The sequence below is a fragment of the Schizosaccharomyces osmophilus genome, chromosome 1 (assembly GCF_027921745.1).
Source record: "Schizosaccharomyces osmophilus chromosome 1, complete sequence".
NCBI lineage: Eukaryota > Fungi > Ascomycota > Schizosaccharomycetes > Schizosaccharomycetales > Schizosaccharomycetaceae > Schizosaccharomyces > Schizosaccharomyces osmophilus.
The window spans coordinates 4,432,955-4,456,282 of record NC_079238.1 but is presented as its reverse complement, the minus strand read 5'-3'; the positions used below and the strand labels follow the sequence as shown (position 1 = coordinate 4,456,282).

Genomic DNA, 23,328 nt, shown 5'->3' with positions numbered 1-23,328 from the left:
AATGAATCGCTTTTCTACCTTGCATTAAAGTCTACTAAAAGTACGAAAGCAAAGAAACTACAGCATTAACAAAGGTAATTGCTTTGCTAAGAACCAAGGGGAATCATACTAAGCTTTTTAATTTCCAAAAGCTTTGTAATACCAGCACGATGAAGGAAAATGTAATAGTTTTCATTTTTATACGCAAAACACTGTACATCTCTTATTTTATGGTAAAGACTCAATAAATCATGCCAGGCTTTGAAGATTCAAAATAGAGAAAGCACTTTTACCAATGAGTCAAGTCAAGGTATGATTCAGATTATGAAAGGAGAAAAATAGGTAAAAAGAAGGGAACTAGGAAAAGGGATAATTATAAAGATAAACAATCTTTTATCGAAAATGAGAAGGACTATTACTTCTTCTTTCCTTCCATGAATTTACGTACAAGGGGTTCGACAGGTGCTAGTCGGAAACGAGGTTGGCGTAAGTAACTTAAGTAGGCCCTTCTTGGACGCTTTGCTATACCATTCTCTTTCAGTACAGTGATGCTTTTGATCTGAGGAGAATATACAGGAAATAAGACTTCCACACCCACACCCATTACATTGTTTCTTAACAAAAACGAGCTTTTCGGTCCACGATGGCGTACTCGCAAGAGGTAGCCAGCAAATCGATTTATACTTTCTTTTATTGGATATTTGGAGTAGCTTTCCACTAACAAGACAGCTCCAGGTCTAACACGATCCTTTTGCGACCGATGAAACATTTGGAAGCGCTTTCCATCCACATCCATGTTGTTTTGGTATCGTTTTTCGTATTCTGAAACCACATCCTTAATCTTGGGTCCTTTCAATGGCTTGGGAAAAACAAATGGTCTCCGCAAAGTATGCAGAAACCGTTTTTGAAATGAGAAAATACCAATGTTCATGCTAAGGGTTCTTCGTAAAGGATTTGCAAATTCCATAAAGATTTTTTCTCTATTGAATACCAAAAAGATGGGGTTTTCTACAAACAACACCGTTCTCTTAGTGATACCTTCAACTTGCTCAAGAGACACATTCGCAAACTTGCTTCGGAGGAATGCTGCATTGCCTTTACTGAGTTCCTACAGAGCGCATTAAACGAATATCAAACTCATTCAGAGCTCGCTATATCTTGTCCTCAGGAACGCCTAGAAGCACCCCACACAGTATCATGTGGGATGTTCATGGGCTTCCTTCAAGGAGAGAAAGAAAACGAATCGCAGATATTCAGTATTGTTCGACGGGTTGAAAATTACATTTTCTCCTGATATATCAATAGAAGAATTTAGCCTTGGGTGAATTGACTAGTCAAATAATTAGCATGCTCGAAAAAAGGAGTGTAAACAAACCCACTGTAGTTGAAGTGGGTGTCATTCAATGCGTTCACGATTGCTCTCACAAAAAGCTTGATTTATATTAAAATGAACTACAGTAGTTTGATAGTCTGTTTCCTCTAAAGAAAATGCATCCCACTCTTCCTTGCGTTCTTGAAGATTTGGTAATATAAGCGTAACGAGGGACTCCTAGAGAACGTGTAGGATGAAACAAAGCTCTCTTTTCCTCATACTACTAAATCCTTCTTTTGGTTCTTTAATATCATAGATTTTATTTTTATTGTTGCTGTTGTTGTTGCTGATTGTTTATCAACTCGTACGTTCATACTGTTTGCGTAGACTCGGATTTCTCATGTATATGTGTGTTTCATATATCATCTTTCGTGAATTTTTGCTAATATTATAAGCAGTACTTGCTCTGCTCCTGGAAAAGTGCTTTTGGCCGGTGGATACATTGTTCTTGATCCTCAATATAGCGGCCTTGTTGTGGGTTTAGACGCCAAAGGTTATGCTACGACAACTACATTGTCAAGCCGCCAAGGACTTCTTCATGTAAAAAGTCCTCAATTCATTGATGCTGAATGGCTATACAGGGTAGACTGGTCTTCTTCCCCAATCCGGGTTTTCCAAAAAGACGAAAAACAAAGTCCTAATCCATTTGTTCAGCTTGCTATATTCTACATCTTAAACTACATCTTCCCTTCTGGAAAGCATCCAGAGGAATGGAGAGACTTGAATGTCATCATTCAAGTAGATAATAGCTATTATCACCAACCAGAATTACCAAAAGACTTGCATGCATATCCCAAATTTAATTTTCTTAATTGCAAGTTACATGAAGTTAAAAAAACCGGGCTTGGAAGCTCAGCTGCTATGATTACGAGTTTTATAAGCTCTTTATTTTTGACTTTGAATCAACTATCTGACAAGAATCCCGCCCAACCACAACTGACCATACCTTCTAAAACGATCATCCACAATTTGAGCCAAATTGCTCATTGTGCTGCACAAGGTAAAGTTGGTAGTGGATTTGATGTGGGTGCAGCCGTCTGGGGTAGTTGTATTTATCGCCGATTTGATCCTCAACTTATTCAGCATCTGCTTGTAGATCCTACTCATCAGTTGGCAGGCGAAAATTTTTCCAATGAATTAAGGCACATAATTTCAAAAGAATGGTCCCCGGTGAAGCCTTTCACTTTGCCTTCTCAATATCGTTTGCTCATGGGCGATGTTGCCGGTGGAAGTGGAACACCAGGAATGGTCAAGAAGGTTCAAAAATGGCAAAAAGAAAACAAAGCAGATTCTCAAAAGCTTTTTGATGATCTTTACGGTCACGTTTCTACATTACAACAACTGTTCGTTTCTGCGACCGGTTCGTCAGTTGACTTGCGAAACCATTTTCAATCTATCAGAAAAATCCTTCAATCTTTGACTTCCAAGGTGAATGTGGATATTGAGCCTGAAGCTCAGTCTAAGATTCTTGATAAATTGGAAGCTATTGAAGGAGTAATTGGAACTGGGGTTCCTGGTGCAGGTGGATTTGACGCTCAGTTTTGCATTTTACAAAATGAGAAACATGGAATTGAGAAAGTTATTAATTTGTGGAATTCATCTAGTGTTACACCTATGCAAGTGGGTCCTACGGATGCTGGTTTATCCGTTGTGGATAACCTGCAATAAGTATTAACCTGAACCTAAATTATCTAAGAAGATACTGATTGAAAGAGGCACTCTGTTCTCTATTCTTGACTGCTCGTTTGGTTGTCAATGTCGTTATCATCCCGTTTCATATTCTGAATGGTTTTAATGAGTTTGCTCCACTGAAGATTTCGTAAGCATAGAATGCAACGGCCCATAACTGGTAAAATATGCTCCTCGCTTTCTAAATAATGAGTTGCCAAGCACGTTGTATGACTCGTCATGTCACAATCATCGTACAAACAATAAAGCAATGAATCCCCTTCGTGAAGTCCACGAAGACATATATCACAAATGGATTTTCGATTCACCTTGTTCTTTGACGGGAACTTGATCAATTCTACTTCGGAAACCTTGTTGTAAAAGTCCATTATTTCCCGTTCTTCCATGCTAAACTTTACAGAAGTGTTCCCTTTGCTTATTGCGTTCCATTTTTCAAAAGCTTGCTGGGAAAAAAAGGTTATTTCCAGAGGCCATCGTTTCCAACAATTACAGGACACAATTTGCTGGAGAGCAACTAAAGAGCTGTTTAAGCTCAGCGTTTTTTTAACACTTTCTTCCTTATTCTTGGTGTGCCTAGATATATTGGGATGCTGCCAAATCCATTCAAATTGTAATGCTGAAGTTTTGTTAGGAAAACCATGCACAAGACAAAGTATGATCCACGGTCGTCCATTCCTCGTCTTCCAGGCTCCTCCTTGTATCTCTCCGTTGTGTTGTCGAAGGCGCTAAACCAAAAGTTAGCATCTGATTTGTGTTTCAATGAATATGAAAATTCTTTTGCATACTCGAATTGGATTAGGGGTCGAACCAATATAGAGAGATCTACTAGAAGCCGTTTTCTTAGATTGAATTAAATAACAACAATAAAAAGAATGCTCTTGATGCGACATAATTTATTACTCGAAAACACTTCAGCTCTATTTGCTTTATGATTCAAACGTCCAATTGTCTCTTTTCATCCTCTATTCCAATGTCATTACAAATGTTGCAAGTAACGATAAATTAGCTTTTAGTAGTAAAGTAATTTAGGGATGAAGTTTAGCTGACTATAGTTTTCGAACTTATGATCCTTTTCTTTGTGTTTTTCTTCGATGTGAATACGATGAATAACCTTTCGCGGCTAAAAATGTGCGAATTTTTCTTTTGTATATATTTTTGAAGTAAGATAGTTCCTTTCTCTGTTTTGTTTTGTTTTTTTTCTTTGCGTTGGATATGTGTTGATTGCTCTGTAATTTTTAAGTGTAAGGAAGAATATTAGTAAGCAAGAAGAAACTTACAGCACTCCTCAAGTCTTTTTTTGTATAATATATTAATTTTCTTTTTTTTTTTTGGGAGGGGGGGTGTAGTTCAATAGCGAATCTTTTTATTTGCTTTGTGATGGTACAAGAATCATTACACTATTAGTTGGGTTTCATAAAGGTAGAAGACGTTGGTTCCTATAACTTTTGAACTTTGAACAGCTACGATAGTCTACGCTTTCAGCCCAGTCAGGGAACTCTTTCAAAGGTATAATACATACTTATTAATCAACAAGTGTTATATGGTCTCATAGGTAAAAAGTCATAGTGGTCCACACTGCGTATGAACTGAAAGTACAATAAACCGCATATATCACAGGAGATTATGAAAATGGGTCACTTTTTCTTTTACTACTCTCAAACTTTTTTGTTTATTTACTAGCGTATTAATACATAGTGCATGGAGCTCGCACCCAAAGTAACAGAAAGAGTATGTTTTTTTGACGGCGTTACTTCGTTAAAACAATATGAACCTGGGTTGGATAAACAATTTCACGGATTAAGAGAAGCATAATGTTTTCTTCGAATGTTGTCTTTGTAATTCTACTACACAGGATATTCATCAAATTGTGAAGCTCTCCAGACAAAAAATAGGGACTGCAACAAAAAGAAGATGAGAGAAACAATTGCAGCATGTCAGCTTTTTAAGAAAGTATACAACAGAAATAACCATACCTTTTGATTTAATTCATTGCATTGTTTGTTTACGCACTGAAACTTCATAAGTTTATATTTACTTAACGAAGTTTAACGCGTAAATGTATGTTTCGATAAAATGTGGTTAGCGAGTTAGGGACCATTCCCCAATATTTTATTTCGGTAATGCAAGCAGGACAGTCACCGCCTGCAAAGATTTCAATTCAATTCATCTCCTCCCAGCATCCATCCACGGACCAGAAAAAGCCATTGTTCAAAATGCATTTGATGTATTACGTAAACGATGAAGGAAAGCGTATTTACACGTTGAAGAAGAGGGCTCCAAATGGTAAAGCCACTGTCTCTTCTCATCCTGCAAGATTTTCTCCAGATGATAAGTATTCTCGCCAGCGTTTTACTTTGAAAAAGCGCTTTCATATTCTTCCTCATGAAGTTGGTATGTAAAAGATCACTTTCTGGTTGTTTCCGGAGGAGCTAACCCGCTCGTAAGCTGCCAGATCTCTTTGAAGCTTCAAAAGTACGATTGTACAGTTTTCGGTAAATTAATAGAATTTTTTTGGTGCTATTGGATAAGATAAGTGACTAAGGATTCTACTGATGGATTAAAAAACTTGGTAGACTTGAATATTTATAAGCAAGGAACGCTTTCCTTTGCTCTGAGATTGTCAATTGAAAAACGATGTATATTTCATTTCGTATTAAACACAACTCAACTTTAGCTCCAACACATGAATTATTCCACCAACGTAAAGAAAAAATACAATATACAATGCTTTTGTTTCCAACACTAAACCTGTTTGTCCAGAAACATAATTTATACATTAAATTCCTGAAGCATAAAGACAGATAAGACAAATTACAGTTAACCCGTTTTTGTTGCTGTTTGAGCGCCAGAGTTCACATTCGTATTTGTCCATATACCTTGCCCTTGTCGTTCCGGCCTATCCAAATCGTAGATCAGAGTCCATACAAAGGCTTGAGAAGACTCAAGCTGTCTTTTCTTCCATAAGCCATCATGATACATGGGTACAGAGGGTTTTGTTACTCGGCTAAACTTTTGGTTCCTTATTGTAGATAATATTTCACAAGTGGAACAGTTACGCTGCTTCATTCCATTGAGTGGTTGACGCAAGGCCGTAACCACATTAAGCAATGGTTGAATATTCATTTTCGACCACCAACTATCCCACCACTGTTGTGTAGGCTTAAATTCATAATCGACCGCATGTGTCAACAATTTCTTTGTCGGCTTCTTATAGTCGAACTTCGTTTCTTGGTGTTTCAAGGTATTTAAATCTTCAGCCAATTTTTGGTGCAGTCTTGGTCGTAATCTAGCTGAACCACTCCTGCTGACAGAATGACCGGCATTCGCTGTCATACTTCCGGGTTTAGAATTTTTTCGTAACTGCTCTTTTTCATCTTTCAATTTTGAGTCAGATACAACCGAAGCAAAATTTGATTCACCTTCCTTCCAAGTCTTTCCAGCATATTCGGGTTTTTGAGGTTCTTTAATCATACGAAAAGCTGTAAATAATATAGCATCGAACGATCTACTGGAAAAGGTTTTACCATCACGACTCCAATATAACGACTGAACTGTGGGGCTTGATTCTCTCAGTTTCATAATATCTCCAAATGAATACATGCTAAGCGTTTCAACGTAATGACAATAGGTGACAAGAGTATATGTAAGGAACGGGTTTACAGAATAATGACTCTGTAGCATGTTGCTGATAGCACCAACTATATTGCAAAGTATTATGTAATTGTTTTCATTTGCAACGAGAAATCCAGGCTGAGAAGCTGCTTGAAATATGCTCAGTACTGATTTACTAGCACTGTGGTTGATCTCTTTCATATAAAGGGAAAGATGACAAAGAGAAGCTGATATAATCTCCATCACATCCCATTGCTCATCTTTCATTGATTGCAGCAATATTGAAAACGCAATAACAGTAAAATCAGCAAACGAACCATCCCGAAAAGGAATTCTCATATTCGTAGGTAAAGTTGCCTGTTGTTGGAATCGCTTATTCAGCTTATAACAAAAAATGCGCTCACTTAATAACCGCTTAATCAAGAAGGCACACAGTCTCAGATGAGAGATTGTAGCGGAGTCCTCAACATATTCAAAGCTCAAATAAATTAGAAAAATAAACAAATCAGTAGCGCAATCGGTTTCTATCAGATATAAACAAAACTCTTTGTTAAACTGAATTATCAACCTACTTAACAGTAATATCATCGGATAATAATCGTACATGACCAAAGATTCCTTCTTTGGAATGTCGGATTGCATGAAAGGATAAAGTACTCGACTGATTCCGTCTATAATAATTCGGAAGTCCGTAATAGAATGTAAGGTTGACAACAACGATGAGAACTGATTGATGGGTCTTAAATTATCTCCCTGAGCATTTATATGAAAGCCGGGTAAACACTCAAATCTGGTTTCAGATAAAATCACAAGTAAAACTGAGAGAGAATTTTCAATTAACGACATACGCAAGGGAAATTGATTGGATGGAACAAACTCGGGTTTCCAACACAGGGTGTTGAAACGCATCGTTGTGTTTAATAAAGAGCATATCAAACATAATGTCAAACGTTTATTTGGATGGGCTGCAACATAAGAGCAACAAAAGCTGGATCTATTGTTGCCTGTATAAAGAGTCTCGGAAAAGAGGGCCAATAGAAGACGAAGAACTTCGACAGAATTCGCCATAAGGTTTGCTTCTTTATTTAAAGGTGACTGGCATGCTATACCACTTTCCCAAATACAGTATCTGACTCCGTTGGAAACCTCGTCAATAGGAGGGATTGTAAAGTTCGTTAAAAATAAATAATTTGTAATAGTGTCCATGATATTAACACCTCGAGGTATCCCATTTTCCTGCTCTGACCACATATATTGGTTAAACCAATGAATACCTGCTGGAGACTCAAACAAAATAGGTATCAGTCTGATCAATACACGCATACTGTTAAGAACGTGTCTCGTCGCAAGATCATTAGCATTCGTAGAGAATTCGGAATACCTTTGTAAAGTGATCAGCTTCTTAAAAAGTATGCTGACCAGCGTATATATATTTTCCGGTGCTTTACTCAGAGCATTTCGTACATCATTGTAGGAAATATGCTCTAGTACTTCTTCCAAGCTTCCCGGTAAGGACCAAAAGCTTTCCCATAGGCGATCTGCCTTTGGAATGTTTGTCTCCTCAGTTAGTCGTAAAGTAGCATTTTTTAACTGGAGTAGTGATTGCTGACTACCCATGAGCTATCGAGAAAGCGAACTAGAAACAAACAAAAAATACAAACACAAAAAGTTAAATAAGATGATCATAAACTTGTGGAAATATCAAACCTAAAAAGTGAAAAAAGCCAAAAAAAAATTCAAGTCGGATTGGATTCTATTTGGACTAAAATCTTGTATGATCCAAGGAAATAGGAAACGCAGCAACCAAATAATTCTCTTCTTTTTTTCACCTTTTAACTTGACATCAAACAGATGATTATTGCATAGGAAGTTATTATCTGATAGAAATCCTTAAGAGAAAAGTCGGCAGTAATCAATGTATAACAAAGGAATGATACAATGCAATTGTGCTTCTACCCTAAAACGAAACAGAGGACTCTTCACTGATGTTCTGGTAGAAGGAGTCTTTAACCTTGGGCAAATCGTAAATGCAAATTTACCGGTTTATACTTGATCTTTTCTTTTATTTAATAAATTCACAGGAACAATATATCCTTCCAATTTGATTTTGAGTATCTCAATGACAGCTCGACAATCCTCAGTTAGCGGTTGTGGTTAAGACTTTTTGGGCATACCTGGGCTATTTGGTAGTAGAATTGAAGTTACGTATCACTTAGTGCTACTACAAGGCAAAATTTACTATATTTTATGATATATAATTTATACAGCATTATTACTTGAGTTAGTCGTAAAATCCTCTATTCAAAACGAACTGGTCTTGTTCTTGTTCTTGCTACAAAACTACAAAACCGGAACCTTCGCTGAAACGTATGAATTCACATTTCTATAGAGATTAGTCCTCTTTTCTAGTAAAGAGTAGCCTATTGAAAAGCGGAAACCTGCCTTAAACTTCCTCAAAAGCTTGTGATGGTTTGTAAGACGTTTGATCTTTGCCTTTAGCCACATCAACGAAGAGCAAACAGTTTCCTAATCTAAGTAAAAAGCAATGTCTCATAAACATAAAAGATTCATAAATATTTTAATTTGTAGCCCTCATTCATTTTCATGTTAATTGTACTTCTTCATCTATTCATTCAGAGAACAAAATGTTTATTAGCGCAGTCTACCGAGACAACGTTAGGCTTCACTCTGAATCGGCTTGCTATGGTATGGTAGGCACCTTAGTAGCAGTACTCGTTGCAAAACCCATACAAAAGAAACGATTGAGAGACGATATAAACTCAGAACGGAATCAAATTTCGTCCTATATTCATTCTTTTTGGTTTGTAGATTGTCAGTTCGTCAATCTTTTTTCCCATGGGTGACTCCCTAATGTATGCCGTCGAGTTGAATCTAGCAAGATTATTCTTTTTTGTTTTGTATTCCATTTACTGACCAAATATGTAGTTCCTGGGCTTGGATTTTGAGCAGCTTTCAAGCTCATAATGAAAGCATATCAAAGGAAACGTTTGAGAGTTTGTTAGCTGAAAGGGTTTCAGCATTCCAAAACATTCGACACCCTTTACGAGGAAGCGTGCAGCCTTTAAAAGCCACTGAAGGAGAAGAAGAAGATTGCGTTTTATCTGTGTATAACAAGTCATACTCCGTTAAAAAGTCTCAAAAGGAATTTGCAAAGAGACTGTCCGACCTAACGAGCTTCGATGAAGCGGGTGTTCTTTATGTAATCCTCACCCACAGCGAAGAATTTATGCCTCAGCATGCTTCTTACTCAGATGATGATACCCAGCTTGTGCAGGAATTCCAAAAGAGATACTATGCCGAGCTCTTTTCGTGTTGGAAGGTGTTTGTCTGTTTGCTTCGTGCTTGCGCAGATCCGAATCACTTTTGGTACAAAACTTCCAAATATATGGTTGTCACTGTGTTAGATCAATTCAAAAGGTCAAATTCTGGGGAACCATCTGCCTATTGTGTTGATTTAGTCGCCTATCTCAATGAACTCTCGGATCAGGCAGCTCCAATTCAATATAGTATACTGGGAGAAGCAACTCTAGCTCATTGGTATTTCTTTTATTTTCACCTACAATTGCAATTACTCCGGGTATTGTTTCTATTAATCTATTCCCTCCTCCCATGTACATCGGAAGTTGCAATCGCTTGGTTCTCTTGCATGAAAAAGACAAGATTTTTGCATGATCAGGAATTTATGCATTTGGACGTGGAAACAGGATTCTCTTTATGCAATAAGCTTACTTATCTCGCAACAGTCATTTCGACAACCATCATCTCTTTAGACAAACAAGTTTTACCGTTTCAAGAAAATAGGTCCTTTTTTATGACATCCGGAGACTGTATTTTGAAAATACAGGACATAATGGCAAGTTTTCATGGCGATCCAATCAGCTCACCAGTGGCTTTGGCTTGGGGCATCGCTCTTCATAATCTTCATAATAATCCGGAAAACTTAAGCATGGTTGAGAAAGCTAATGTGGTCTCACAAACTCTGTTCGAGAACCCACAGGCTTCTTATCAGAGTATGGTTGTCTCCGCCGTTAAACTTGATCCTTTCTCTCTTATAAACTCTATCTTGATTGCACTACAAAATGACATTAATTATGATGGTTATTCAGTTATTTTGGCTGTTTTGTTTGCGGATGCCATTTCTTATGTTAAATTTTCGTCTTCGGTTATCTTATGTGCTACCACTCTTTTCAAGAATCCACAAATTTTTGAGATTTATTCCGATGTTGAAAGTGTAGCTCATTTATTCTCTTATGCTCGAGCTAGATTCCCTTTCGAATTATCTCAGTTCCCGCTCTTGGTCACTCCCGTTCTTTCTTCGTTAAATTTGCAACAGCCACTTAATCCAGATTCTAATATTATAAACACCTTCACTCAAGTTTTACCGAAGGGTTTCAAATCTTATGAAATTATTCCTGAGCCGAATGTTACTACAAATGTTCTTATTGAATTGCAAGATTCTTTACATTTGGAACAATCTGGGTTTTTCTTCCCGAACAAAGAAAAGGTTATTCCTAAAGGTACCAGAGGTAGAATTGTGTCTGTAGACACGTTTCCTCCCATTGTCATGTGGGACGTGGTTTATCCACGTTGGCCTTGTATTGGTATTTCTTTAGAACACATTGTGACCAACAATTTATATCACGTGCACGATGAATTTTTGGTGACATTTTTACAAACCTTGGTTGATTTGTTCAATTCGAACACCGACCAAATACGTGAACTGACTCGATCAATTTCTCTTTCATTGGAAGGTGAATATGAGTTTATTGATCTTATTTGTAATGTTCTAGACCACTACTTATCGATTCCCAGCTTGCGCGATATCGAATACCAAATATGTGTTTTATCTTGCCAACTCCTTTGTTTATTTGTTTATATTGAACCTACTAGCATATGGGCATATGCGAGTCGCTCGTTGAAAAAGGTTCTATCTCTAGACAATGTAATTTTTGAACACGAATCACTCACTGGTATATACGATTTTACTTTGGCTTTCTTTGAGCTTTACGAATTGCTACTCGACAATTGCATATCAAGGTCTGTAATATCTGATGATTTCTCCATAAACCTAAAAAATGAGTTTGTTAGGCAAACTATTCAATGCCTCTTTGAAATCTTTGCCAATTTCCTAGATTGGAGATACTCTAAGATCATCCAACAATATCAAGTTGGTAGCCGATTCACAAGTATAATAACAAAATTGCTTAATGCAATATATGGTATAGAGTACTTTGGATCCAAGTTCACAAACAAGAGAATTATACCATTACAGCAATTGGGAAATTATATTGTACAAAGATTTTTGGTACAGCAAGATGCTAAACGCTATTTGTATCCCTTACTTTCAATTTTGGATCGCGTTAATCCTTTATATAGCGAAATTTTCTCTTCCACAGATAATGATCTTGCTGAAGCTGCTGAGAATTGGCTCGTTTCGTCTTTGGAAACAATGCAAACTTTAATTGACTTGAGAGGGTTTTTAAAGCTGAAGCCATCCGAGTTAGAGAGAAACCTGTTTTCTCGTTCACCTCAACTTTTTTATGCTTTACCTCAAATTTACCCTTGTGTATCTTCGATCCTCAGACTGCTTACTTCTTTAATTCTCGCCCCTTGGCCATCCGAAACTCCTTCTCTTTTAGCTTATATGGTTAATTCTACTGATGTTGTTGGACGAGTCTGTGTACGTTTATTGAAAAATCCTATACATTCAAGCCATATTGAGGGATGTGTTTGGAAGTTTTTGTCTTCGATTATGAAAGGCCAACAACAGGGATTGGCAGTACTTCTTTTTTCTGGCAAAAAGTTCCCTCTAGAGAATATGAAAAGTTTAAGGCACAATGAGCAAACCCAAATAACATCAAGAAGCCTTATTAATCTGGCTGAAAAACGAATGGATAACTTTTTCATTAACGACATCTCTTCACAGGTGCCTATTATTGAATTTATATTTTTATCAAGAAATTTTTGGTCTGCTTCTTACGGGACAGCGCAGCAAGAAACAGACTTTTGGAAAAAAGTCGTCGACGCAATTAAACTCCCGATTACAGTTTCGAGCTCAGCATTATCTGAAACATCCAAAGCAGATCTTTATGTTTTAGCTGCTCATGCAGTAAGGATTGCAGCTATTCAGTTGCATGTTTCAAAATTCAATAAAAGTGTCAGTGCGAAAAAGCTTGTTATTGATCCATTGAAAGATTTTATCAATGACCTTGTACAAACAACATTTACAATAACGACTTATGATCCTTCAGTCTTCGAAACTTTAAATCATAATTTTGAAGAATACCAAAACGAACTTAATGCAATGTCTTTAAAAAATACAGGTATAACCCCCCCTGTTTACGGAAGAAATTACTTCTATAATACACATCTTGCTAAAGCCATGTTGTCTGTTTTCGGCAATATTGAGCCTTTAATCAGCAATATAGAGAATGCTAATAATGCTCTTTCTACATTAGATGCACAAACTGCACTTCTTCGGTCGTGGGGTATATTCTTGGCCGCATTTATTGATTTCGTTAAAGAGGACAGTACATTATCTTTCCTGGACTTCGACATTATGCATTGGATTTTGGAGGCACTTGAAAACGATACAGTTGATTCCTTCATTATTAGAGATTTATCTATAGAAAGAGCAGCTTTGGTTTTTCATATTTCACAGCATGCGATGTCAGCACCATATACTGATAGTCTTAAAGAACGGTTAGAAACTCTAATGGCGTTAACATGGCGCGCACTAAGCACCGATAAATTCTCATTGTTTGATATTAATAACGGGTTTCAAATGAATTATTACCGTCCTTTATTTCAAGTTCTGTACAACGGTTTTAATAAGCTCTTATCGGCTCCTAATGTGAATGCGAATATTGAGGTGGGTATTGTTTCTGGAATCCTATCGATGTGTCATCGTAAGCTGTCTCAGTTATTTCAGCATGCGATTACGGAACCAACACCAGATGTGCATAGTGATATTGTTTTACTGAATGCCATTCAAAGCGTCATAGTCAATTCGAATTTAATGAAGGGATTACAGTCTCTTTATATCAATATCATTATGGATCATTCATCAATAGAAAACTGTCTCCGCTTATTTTCTTGGTCTCATGCTTTGTTGATAGACGGTCAACCATATTTTGCAGACGCAGCAATGTCATTTTTAGTCACTTGTTCTTCCATACCAGCTGGAGCAGAGCAGGTAGCATCCCACGGAGTATTCTTTGCAATTGCGGAAAGCCCATTGAGTAGTTCATTAAAGACAGGGGGACTTGGGGCCGACGTCTCGTCTGTTCAATACAAATTGTGGATTCGAGGAATCCTTCCTTTACTGTTTCATATCGTGAAGTATCTTGGCAATCGTATCATGAACGATGCCAGAGAGTTAATACTTTTGGTTTTACCTCAGATACAATTCTCATTCTTAAATTGGTCTCAACCACCTTCTTCGGTTTCATTGGCGTCTATAGACGAGTCTTTTATGCTGGTCTTATTAATGGACCTTTTACAGTATTTTAACCCCGCGTTACTACAAGAAATTCGCGTATCAGAACTGAAGGCAGAAATGCTGAATGGTATTGATTATCTTGTATCTCATCCTAACTTCCTATCCAGTTTGGCAGAGCCTGCTACCCTGTATGAGCAAGAGTATGCCATGGAGGTTATTGGAATACCGAAAGAGGATGCTGAGGCTTCAAAGGAAATTAAAACGCAATTTGCAAAACTAGTACGTATGCAGCTTGATAAATTACGAGCTCAGCTTGAGTCTTCATAGATGTGTATTATTTTATGGATCTGTTTTTGTATATATTTAGGTCTTCACCTTCGTTACAGAAAGCGATAGAGAAAAGATTATTTAAAGGAATAAATGGTATTATGGATAAATTGGCTACTGACCATACCTATAACATCCGTATAAAGTGTCGAAAAACCTACGTACTATCACTATTCTTGTTTCAGTACAGTAAAACCAATGTAGCCCATATGGTGAAACTTACAGCTTGGCGCCTGGGTATAAAAATCAGATGAGTGAGATTTTATATAAGCAATAAAGGTAATTAGATATTTTCGAATTCTTCGTACCTAATAATAAACGTTCATCGCTTATGTCTTTGTAGTGTTGTTCAAAATAATATGTACTTGCTGCAATGCGCATTTTTCTTTTTTTCATATTTTCATTTGTTTTTATTTTAATGCTACGTCTAGAGTATTATAATGATTATTTCACTCCTTTTGGTGATTCTTCCCGCGTTTCCAGATGCTGACCGATGACAAAGCACGATACGAGCGCAGAACTAATTAGAAGCCTGGAAGTATTCAACAACCTTCGCATGAGATTGCTTGTTATTGTCTAAATTAAAATTTAACTAAAACAAAACACAATTACAGAGATGTTAAAAGAAAGCATCACGAAAGCCAACAAAAAGACCAAAAATACACAACCTGTTGATGTATCTTGTCTGAATTCGCCAATATTAAGCCCAGGGAAGGAACTAGAGACAGATACAAAAAAAATTGAAATAGCTGAAAAGCTGCCGAATGTACGATGTATAGTTCGTGCTAGAATTCCGACTACGACAGGAGCGGAAATTTTCCTAAATTTATATAAGAACGACCAAGACAACAAAGAGCATTTGGCAATTGTATTTGGAAAACAAATCCGATCAGAAAGTCTTGATGCTGTTCAGGAAGGAGAGACTGAGATGGACCGCATGATTCGTGGTGCCTATGTGGGAACGTTGTACCCAGGAAGGAAGAGCTCATATGTCGATGCGAATGCTTTAGTTGCTAGTGAAGAAAAGAAAGAGGAAGTCAGGAAGAAAAACTTTACGCCATTAGTCCGAATTCATTCGGAGTGTTACACTGGTGAAACAGCTTGGTCCGCTCGCTGCGATTGTGGAGAACAATTGGACGAGGCGGCTCGTCTTATTAGTGAAGAAGGTGATGGTGTTATTATTTATATGAGACAAGAAGGTCGAGGGATTGGATTGTCTGAAAAATTGAAAGCATATAATCTACAAGATCTCGGCAATGATACTGTCCAAGCTAATCTTCTCCTACAACATCCAGCTGACGGTCGCTCTTATGCCATTGCAACTGCAATGCTCTTGGATCTTGGCCAAAGAAACATCCGATTACTGACAAACAACCCTGAAAAGGTCAGCAGTATCGAAGGCCCAAAAAAAGAGGTTCAGGTGGTCGAGAGACTGTCAATGATTCCAAAGTTTTGGCGAGGTGATGAAGGAGGTTTTGACAGCCCTGAAGTGGGTGCCTATCTTCGAACCAAAATTGAAAAAATGGGACATTTATTGAGTGCCCCCGACAAGTTTTGATATTCTCCCTTCTAATTTTACTTTTTTATTTATCTCCCCAGTTATTTCGCTCACATCTTTTCTCCCTTTTTGAAACTAATTGCATTTCCGCTCCTGATTACCCATTCACCCATTGTCATCTCGGTTTTCTTTATCTTTTAAAAACGAGAATAATCTCCTATAGTTACTAGTGTATAATTGGAACGTTTAGTGTTAAAAATTTCCCGTAAGCTCGCTTTTGTCTCTAGAATTAAAAAGGGTAGTTGTAAATTACAAAAATGCCCTGGTAGTTGTCATATGCGTTCAAAAAGATCCATGTAAATAGTTTTGTTTTTCATGTATAGTCCTTCGTATGTGAACTACTCTTGACAGCATGATTCATTTTCAATAATCCAAGAGTAAATAACCGTTCATTGCCTAACTTGTTAAGTACCTTTTACTTGGGAACGAGTTTCATTTTTGTTTTCTCTTTCGATTCGTGAATAATTTGTCTTATGGATTCATCCATCCATCTGGACTACTTAACCAGTGCCATGATTATATTTTTTAAGAGGATTGAAAAATAATAATTGATTACTTACCATGAACGTTTACTACGAAGATTTTTTTAATTGGAATTCCTATGAGACTTTCAAAATATGTAATCTCGAAAACCAGTCTTCGAAATTTCGCGTGCAAGGTGAAATTGTAAACATTATGAGAATAGATTCTAAGCACCGAAACCTTCAGTACCAGTTGAAAGTAATGGATGAAACAGGTGTCTTGAAAATAAAATACAATGTAAAATCGTCTTCTCCTTGCTATAAAACCTTGCGACACTTAAAATTAGGAAATGTTGTCCAGGTGTACAGCAACATCGTAACGGGTCGATCATCTTTGAATGAATGGCGGCTTGCTTTGTGTGCTGAGGATGCCGAAAGTAAGATTGAGATCATTTCAGAAGATAGCTTGAAAAGAGATTTTCTCTTCTTGGACCTTTCAAATCTGTCTCCTCTTCGTTTATTGAAAGATATGCAAACAGCTACAGCAGTTCATGCTCTTGTTGCTCTGCAGTGGAAGCATGATGTCGAGAACTATCAATGTGGAGCAGGAATAAAAAGAGTAAAAAGGCTGATTGAGGTAACCGATGGCTTTTACTCTGCAATTCTAATTTTACACGACGAGCCACTTGTATTCGCAAGCGAAGAATGGAATGCTCAGACTGGTAAGGTAACATTCTATATGAAGAATTTAGAAGTTTACTAATATCTAGTGCTGTATATTACACATATGAATGTCTATGCCGATGCGCATGGTCTCCCTGAATTAAACATAGAAGATGCCGAAGTCCAAGTTCGTTGCTTAAATCACAATAAAATAGGCGAATTTTCTAGGATTGTCCATGATCAATTAAAGCTTTTAATACATGATTCAAGCAAACGATGGACTCTAAAGGCACTTGAAGAGCAAACCGTCTCCTCGGGACTTCAAGTCATTGGGGTTGTAAATGTTTTAATTGTGAAAAGCAAAATCAGAAAACTATTAAATTCAAAGAATCTTTTTATACAAGCTGACTCGGGAGCTTTAAAGTTTAACAATTTTGTTGAAACCATTATTGATGAAAGTGGTTGCTTACAGCATCCCAAGTTTCATTCAACCCTTTTGGAGTTTCTTTTAGGTTACTCTCCAGAAGAAGTGAATGGAATGAATGAGTCTGAAATTTGCCAGTTAGAGGAAATATTCTTGTATCGTCGCTTCAACCTTGTAGCTCGAGCGTACGGCAACATAATTGAATTCTTTGAATCTAAAAGCCTTCAAACAGAATATGATGATGATGGACAATTCATTAATTGGACTATCTAATTTTGTGCTTCATGCCATTTTATTCATGCCACTTAAATCAAATTCAACTACTTTGACTATTATAAATAGTGTAGTCAAATAAAAATTCAAAAGGATATTAGAAAAATACAATTTTCTTGTTTAGTTGTTTAGTAATGAAGAATTCTGTTAGAATGGTAGCACTTTTTTGCTTTCTGATACACTCACTTTCTATTTCGGTTTTTGTGGAATTAGCAAGAACGCCAAAAGATGACGGACAAACAGGATTTACGGAAACAATGCGGGCAGTTATATCATGAAATTGAAGAAAAAGGATGGAAAGTAGTCAAACAAGGTGCAGAAGCCATAACAATTATAACTGAATTTTACCCTGGCGAACCATGCATATTAAAAAGCCGTCCTGAGAAACGATGGAGACATCCAATACTTGATCAAAAACTTACAAGAAAAAGATGTTTAATCGAAGCTAGACTTTTGGCTAAATGCCATGCTGTAGGTGTGAATTGCCCGTTACTTTATTTTCTTGAGCCCAATCGTGGTCAGATTTTCATGGAATACATTGGTGGTCCTTCTGTTCGAGATTACATTAAAGAATTTGTTTCAGAAGAAGAATACGAGACATCTTTAGCACCTTTAATGAAAATCATTGGATCTGAAGTTGCGAAGATGCATATGAACGACATTGTTCATGGTGACCTTACCACCAGTAACATGATGTTCCGTTCTGTCGAAACTCTTGAACCCGTATTTATTGATTTTGGACTAGGAAGTGTTTCAGAATCCGAGGAAGACAAGGCGGTGGATTTATACGTTTTAGAGCGTGCTATAGCTAGCACCCTTCCAGACAGTGCTGCTCTTGTAAGTAAAGATATTATTTCAATTCTGACAGCTAATAATTTTAGTTTCATTACGTTCTAGAAGCATATGCCAAAACCTGGAAGCAATGCAAACCTACCCTTCGACGCTACGACGAAGTTCGCCAGCGCGGTCGTAAGCGCACTATGGTAGGATAAAAAGGATCTTTCATGTAACAATAATACAAATAACTTTGATCATAAAACGTTAAATTTATGTTTATCTTATAAAACCTTGAATATAATAAATAACCTGAATATAACCTATTATAATATCATCTTAATAAGGAATTGACACAGCAAGACTACACTGGCTGTGTTTCAAACACTTGCCAAAAACTTTACATTCTTCTAATAATTATTTGACGAAAAAAGAGGGTAGTCTATTGAATACCTTTATATTTTAAATTTCAATTCGGTAACCGTCGATATCCAGCATTTCTTAGATTGTTGGCAAAATAACATACAAACATAAGATCACAATCATGGGCATCAAATTTTTCCTGTTAGTAAGTCGCCAAGGAAAGGTTCGTTTGGCAAAATGGTTTTACGCTGTACCAACGAAGGAGAGATCGAAAATCGTCCGTGACGTTTCTTCTTTAGTTATCGTCCGCAAGCCAAAGATGTGCAATTTTGTAGAGTATAAGGGTAAGAGACACTTCATACACTTGTGTGGAATTAAATTAAATCGAGTTGAGCTAACCAATGCTTGTATAGGAGAAAAAATCGTTTACAGGCGATATGCATCTTTATTTTTTATCTGCGGAATTGATCAGGATGACAATGAATTGATTATTTTAGAAGTTATACATAAATTTGTTGAGGTCCTTGATAAATATTTTGGCAATGTATGTTCCTTGTGCTAGTTCTATGGTCAAGTCTTTCCTATACTAACCTTTTGCTCAACAGGTTTGCGAGTTGGACCTGATTTTTAATTTTGAAAAGGCCTATTATGTTTTAGAAGAACTATTATTAGCAGGAGAACTTCAAGAATCTAGCAAAACGAATGTCTTATCTGCTGTATTAGCCGGAGACGCTGAATCAGAAGTGGATGCACAGCAGGACACGATACAAAAACTAGTTGGAAATGTTAAAAAATTCTAATGAAGGAGATAGTGAATCAACCTGCCTATCAAATTATTGAGGTGTTGAAAGTATTCCTCTGAGTATTCGCATTTTCTTTCACTACAATTGACATATTAAAGGATCCCGGGTGCGAATATGTCAATGATTTGTTTATTAATCTTTTCTCTTTTTACCCTTTTTCTTTAAGTTACTGAAGCATATATTCCTTAGGAACACATGGCTGTATGTCCTCCTCATCTCATATACGAAGATTTGACTTTTTGTACTCTTTATTCTATCTTAATGTTAAACACATACCCTTTCCTTTGATGAATTGCATTCACACGTTCTAATAGATCAAATATATACTGTTAATTATTTGTTATTTTCGCAAGTGGAGATTTCCTTTCTTCTATATTAATAGTAAATATACAAAAATGTAACTCAGAATAGGGCTGACCCTTTGGACGTAACAATGACTCACAACGCATATGTTTGTTTTCCATTTCTGTCGTTTTCAACTGCGGTTAGTAAATATATATTACACATTTAATTTTTATCAATTCTTTCATAACTTAATTTCTTTTATAAGCTACTAAAATTACATGGAAATTTGGAAGGCAATACTTCTTTTGGAACCATATTAATTATATCTGGTACCCTTTGGTTGCGTATACTTCATGTCAGTTAGTGAAACCAGTTCCGAGTCCGAAGTAGACATATTAACTTCTTCGGATGAAGATGAAGAGCCCAAATTGAATTATGAAAGGACTACAGACAAGTTCCAAGGCTGCTTTCTGAACGATTCTATCTCGGCCTGTGTAATTTCAAAGGAACACTTCGTAGGTGATACTATGACAGGGTACAAATATTAATCGTTTCTTTAGTTATTTGGATCACATAATGGTGCCGTGTACATTTACACTCGAGAAGGTGTTTTGCTTCGAAAAATGATTCTGCATGTTGCTACTGTTACCAGCCTTTCTGTGGATCTAGAAAGTGAGAACCTAGCATCATGTTCATTAGATGGTTTGTTTTATTTGCTTTATAAGGTTTATGCCCATATTTAACACATATACAGGGAAACTAATTGTCTACAACATTAGTTCCAAGGAAACGTCAGTTTATGATTTCAAACGGCCTCTACTATCTGTAGCAATTGATCCCTACTATAGCAACAGATCTTCTCGTCAAATTATATGCGGAGGGCGAGCGGGCAAAGTTATACTATCTGAAAAAGGTATGAGGTTTAGACACTGTAAAGCGAGTGCTACCATGGATTACTTGTGTTAACAAATTTAGGATGGCTGGGATCTAGAGACATTGTCCTTCAGGTTGATTGTGGAACTGTATACAAAATAGATTGGTACAAATCTTATGTTTCTTGGGCTACTGATACAGGAGTCTATATTTATAGTAACGAATATGGAAAAATTTTTGGAAATGTTGACTATCCAAAGAAGCTACCTAACCAAGAAGTATTTCCTTACCAACTCTATTGGCAATCCGAGTCCAGGCTCATAATTGGTTGGGCAGACCAAATATCTATAGTTTCCATTCAGCGCTCCAGTCAGCCTAATGAATTGCCAAAAGTTTCGGTTCAGGCTGTTTTGGAAATCGACTCGATTGTCAGTGGTATCATGATGTTTGACTTCAACATCCTTGTTCTTGCTTACATCGCTGAGGTGGAGGATTTTACTTCTTCTTCCAGACCGAGAAGGGTAGACGCAGTACGACCAGAGCTTCGACTAATAGACTCTTCATTTCAAGAACTCGCTGGAGATGTCATCGGGCTGACCAACTATTCTCGTTTACAGCCTTCCGACTATCATTTGGTTTCAGATCCAGCAAAGAAAGATCATTCGTACGTGGTTTTTCCTAACGATATTATATGCGCTCGTGAGAGAAATGAGATTGATCACGTCACATATCTTGTTTCCCGTGAGGATTATGCTGAGGCAATTGCTGCAGTAAAAACAATGAAGGACGTGCCTCCAGAATTACGGGTCTCCGAACTTGGAAAAAAATACGTAGCCCATTTGATTGACAATAAACAGTATCGAAAAGCAGCTTCAGTTATTCCTACTTTATATGTAAATAACCCTGGTGGTTGGGAACAATGGGTTTTTGTTTTTGCTGATCATAATCGTTTAGAAGACGTTGCTGAGTATCTTCCGCTTGGAGACGACCATTTGAGTCCTATTATATACGAAATGACTTTGGCAAATTACATGGCTTTGAACGAAAAAAAATTTAATGAGAAGCTGCATAGCTGGCCGACAAACTTATATTCGGTGTCAACAATTCGTAAAGCTACAGAAAAAAAGTATGAGCAAGTCCCAGAAAGCTTTCTGCTAGCTGATAGCTTGGCCTTTCTTTACGTCAATGACAATATGCCTGTTGAGGCATTCTGGTTATACCTGAAGTTAAACCAGAAAGAGTGCATTGATCTTGTCTTTGAGCACAACCTGTACGATGAAGCAAGACAATCGGTTTTACAATTATTACTTACTTCAGCTGACGGGCATCCTGAGAATGTTAACCCAAAAGTTATAAATATGCTCGTTCAACACGTTCATTCTTTTCCACCCAAAGAGGTTATAAGACAGATTGAGTCGGTTACAAGGTTTTTGTATGCTTATTTTTGCTCTTATGAAGTTATGTTTCCAAATTCCCTCATGGAATACGGTGACTTAAAAGTGAACGTTTTTGCAGAATTCGACCGACCGAGGCTATTTGAGTTTTTAATGAACACACAGTGCTATTCTCTTGGTCATGCATATAACGTTTGTGTAAAATATCATTACCTTGATGAACTTGTCTATGTTCTTGGTCGTATGGGAAACAACAAAGATGCATTAATGCTTATAATCAATGAATTGTCTGATATTGGCAGAGCTATTCGTTACGTGAAAGAACAAGGAGATAAGGATTTATGGGAAGATTTAATTTCTTATTCTCTGGATAAACCCGACTTTATTTGTACACTTTTGGAAAATATAGGTTCTGATGAAAATGCACATAATTTAATAACTAGAATCCCAAAGGGGATGAAACTACCACATGCGAAAGAATCGCTTTCTAAGCTCCTATCCGATCATCAATTGCAAGTTTATCTTCACCTGGGTTGTCATAATTTATTTGAAGATGAAGCATCTCAAAAAGTGAAAAAGCTACATTCCGATCAGAACAACGGGTTTGAGGTCGACAAACATATTGTTTCCCAAGAAGGTGTGTTATTGATCGAAATTGTATTCACAGATTTATTAACTAAGGTATCTAGATAATGTGAATGAGTTGGTAAACTTTGATTACTCAAACTTATCCGAAGAGCCACTTCCTTTTGTATTTGACACAAAAACCAATGAGTTTAGGAGTATCAGTTCATTAGGATATGATATTCACACGTTGGCTTCCGACAATGAGTTTAGGGATGCTGCATCTCATGCCCGAAATCGACTTAAGCCTGATTTAGCTATGAGCAGCAAACTAAGCATACTTATGGCTTTAAAAAAGTAACATTTATTATTAAAATGATATATTGTATCAAATTAGGTTCATCTCTTGATGCGTTCACTGACCGGGTTTGATAAAAATATTCAAAATTTAC

General features: G+C 36.9%; 11 protein-coding genes across 11 annotated transcripts; 8 read left to right on the top strand and 3 right to left on the bottom strand.

The window, feature by feature from the left end:
* Window positions 1–394: 394 nt before the first annotated feature.
* On the bottom strand, window positions 395–946 carry img1 (mitochondrial ribosomal protein subunit L19; the record flags this gene model as incomplete). Its single annotated transcript, XM_056180818.1, has 1 exon — window positions 395–946. One exon carries the CDS (start codon window positions 944–946, stop codon window positions 395–397), a length of 552 nt encoding a protein of 183 aa, XP_056035277.1.
* Window positions 947–1,691: 745 nt separating this feature from the next.
* erg8 (phosphomevalonate kinase Erg8) lies at window positions 1,692–3,019 on the top strand (the record flags this gene model as incomplete). The annotated part of the gene is made up of 2 exons (XM_056180817.1): window positions 1,692–1,699; window positions 1,747–3,019. 2 exons carry the CDS (start codon window positions 1,692–1,694, stop codon window positions 3,017–3,019), a joined length of 1,281 nt encoding a protein of 426 aa, XP_056035278.1.
* A 59-nt stretch (window positions 3,020–3,078) lies between these two features.
* Window positions 3,079–3,930, bottom strand: slx1 (structure-specific endonuclease catalytic subunit Slx1; the record flags this gene model as incomplete). Its single annotated transcript, XM_056180816.1, has 2 exons — window positions 3,079–3,765; window positions 3,826–3,930. 2 exons carry the CDS (start codon window positions 3,928–3,930, stop codon window positions 3,079–3,081), a joined length of 792 nt encoding a protein of 263 aa, XP_056035275.1.
* A 1,230-nt stretch (window positions 3,931–5,160) lies between these two features.
* On the top strand, window positions 5,161–5,502 carry nop10 (box H/ACA snoRNP complex protein; the record flags this gene model as incomplete). The annotated part of the gene is made up of 2 exons (XM_056180815.1): window positions 5,161–5,431; window positions 5,486–5,502. 2 exons carry the CDS (start codon window positions 5,161–5,163, stop codon window positions 5,500–5,502), a joined length of 288 nt encoding a protein of 95 aa, XP_056035276.1.
* Window positions 5,503–5,857: 355 nt separating this feature from the next.
* Window positions 5,858–8,269, bottom strand: SOMG_02021 (HID1-like protein 1, possible Golgi protein (by similarity); the record flags this gene model as incomplete). Its single annotated transcript, XM_056180814.1, has 1 exon — window positions 5,858–8,269. One exon carries the CDS (start codon window positions 8,267–8,269, stop codon window positions 5,858–5,860), a length of 2,412 nt encoding a protein of 803 aa, XP_056035273.1.
* A 1,239-nt stretch (window positions 8,270–9,508) lies between these two features.
* On the top strand, window positions 9,509–14,441 carry nup184 (nucleoporin Nup184; the record flags this gene model as incomplete). The annotated part of the gene is made up of 2 exons (XM_056180813.1): window positions 9,509–9,525; window positions 9,599–14,441. The coding sequence occupies 2 exons, from the start codon at window positions 9,509–9,511 to the stop codon at window positions 14,439–14,441; spliced, it is 4,860 nt and encodes a 1,619-aa protein (XP_056035274.1).
* A 616-nt stretch (window positions 14,442–15,057) lies between these two features.
* On the top strand, window positions 15,058–15,999 carry rib1 (GTP cyclohydrolase Rib1; the record flags this gene model as incomplete). The annotated part of the gene is made up of 1 exon (XM_056180812.1): window positions 15,058–15,999. The coding sequence occupies one exon, from the start codon at window positions 15,058–15,060 to the stop codon at window positions 15,997–15,999; it is 942 nt and encodes a 313-aa protein (XP_056035441.1).
* A 561-nt stretch (window positions 16,000–16,560) lies between these two features.
* Window positions 16,561–17,820, top strand: meu32 (Schizosaccharomyces specific protein Meu32; the record flags this gene model as incomplete). The annotated part of the gene is made up of 2 exons (XM_056180811.1): window positions 16,561–17,182; window positions 17,231–17,820. The coding sequence occupies 2 exons, from the start codon at window positions 16,561–16,563 to the stop codon at window positions 17,818–17,820; spliced, it is 1,212 nt and encodes a 403-aa protein (XP_056035440.1).
* Window positions 17,821–18,048: 228 nt separating this feature from the next.
* bud32 (EKC/KEOPS complex associated ATPase Bud32) lies at window positions 18,049–18,812 on the top strand (the record flags this gene model as incomplete). The annotated part of the gene is made up of 2 exons (XM_056180810.1): window positions 18,049–18,657; window positions 18,702–18,812. 2 exons carry the CDS (start codon window positions 18,049–18,051, stop codon window positions 18,810–18,812), a joined length of 720 nt encoding a protein of 239 aa, XP_056035445.1.
* Window positions 18,813–19,138: 326 nt separating this feature from the next.
* On the top strand, window positions 19,139–19,757 carry vas2 (AP-1 adaptor complex sigma subunit Aps1; the record flags this gene model as incomplete). Its single annotated transcript, XM_056180809.1, has 3 exons — window positions 19,139–19,301; window positions 19,371–19,501; window positions 19,563–19,757. 3 exons carry the CDS (start codon window positions 19,139–19,141, stop codon window positions 19,755–19,757), a joined length of 489 nt encoding a protein of 162 aa, XP_056035444.1.
* Window positions 19,758–20,398: 641 nt separating this feature from the next.
* vps41 (HOPS complex subunit Vps41) lies at window positions 20,399–23,237 on the top strand (the record flags this gene model as incomplete). The annotated part of the gene is made up of 5 exons (XM_056180808.1): window positions 20,399–20,560; window positions 20,606–20,747; window positions 20,800–20,958; window positions 21,021–22,949; window positions 23,002–23,237. The coding sequence occupies 5 exons, from the start codon at window positions 20,399–20,401 to the stop codon at window positions 23,235–23,237; spliced, it is 2,628 nt and encodes an 875-aa protein (XP_056035443.1).
* Window positions 23,238–23,328: the final 91 nt, after the last annotated feature.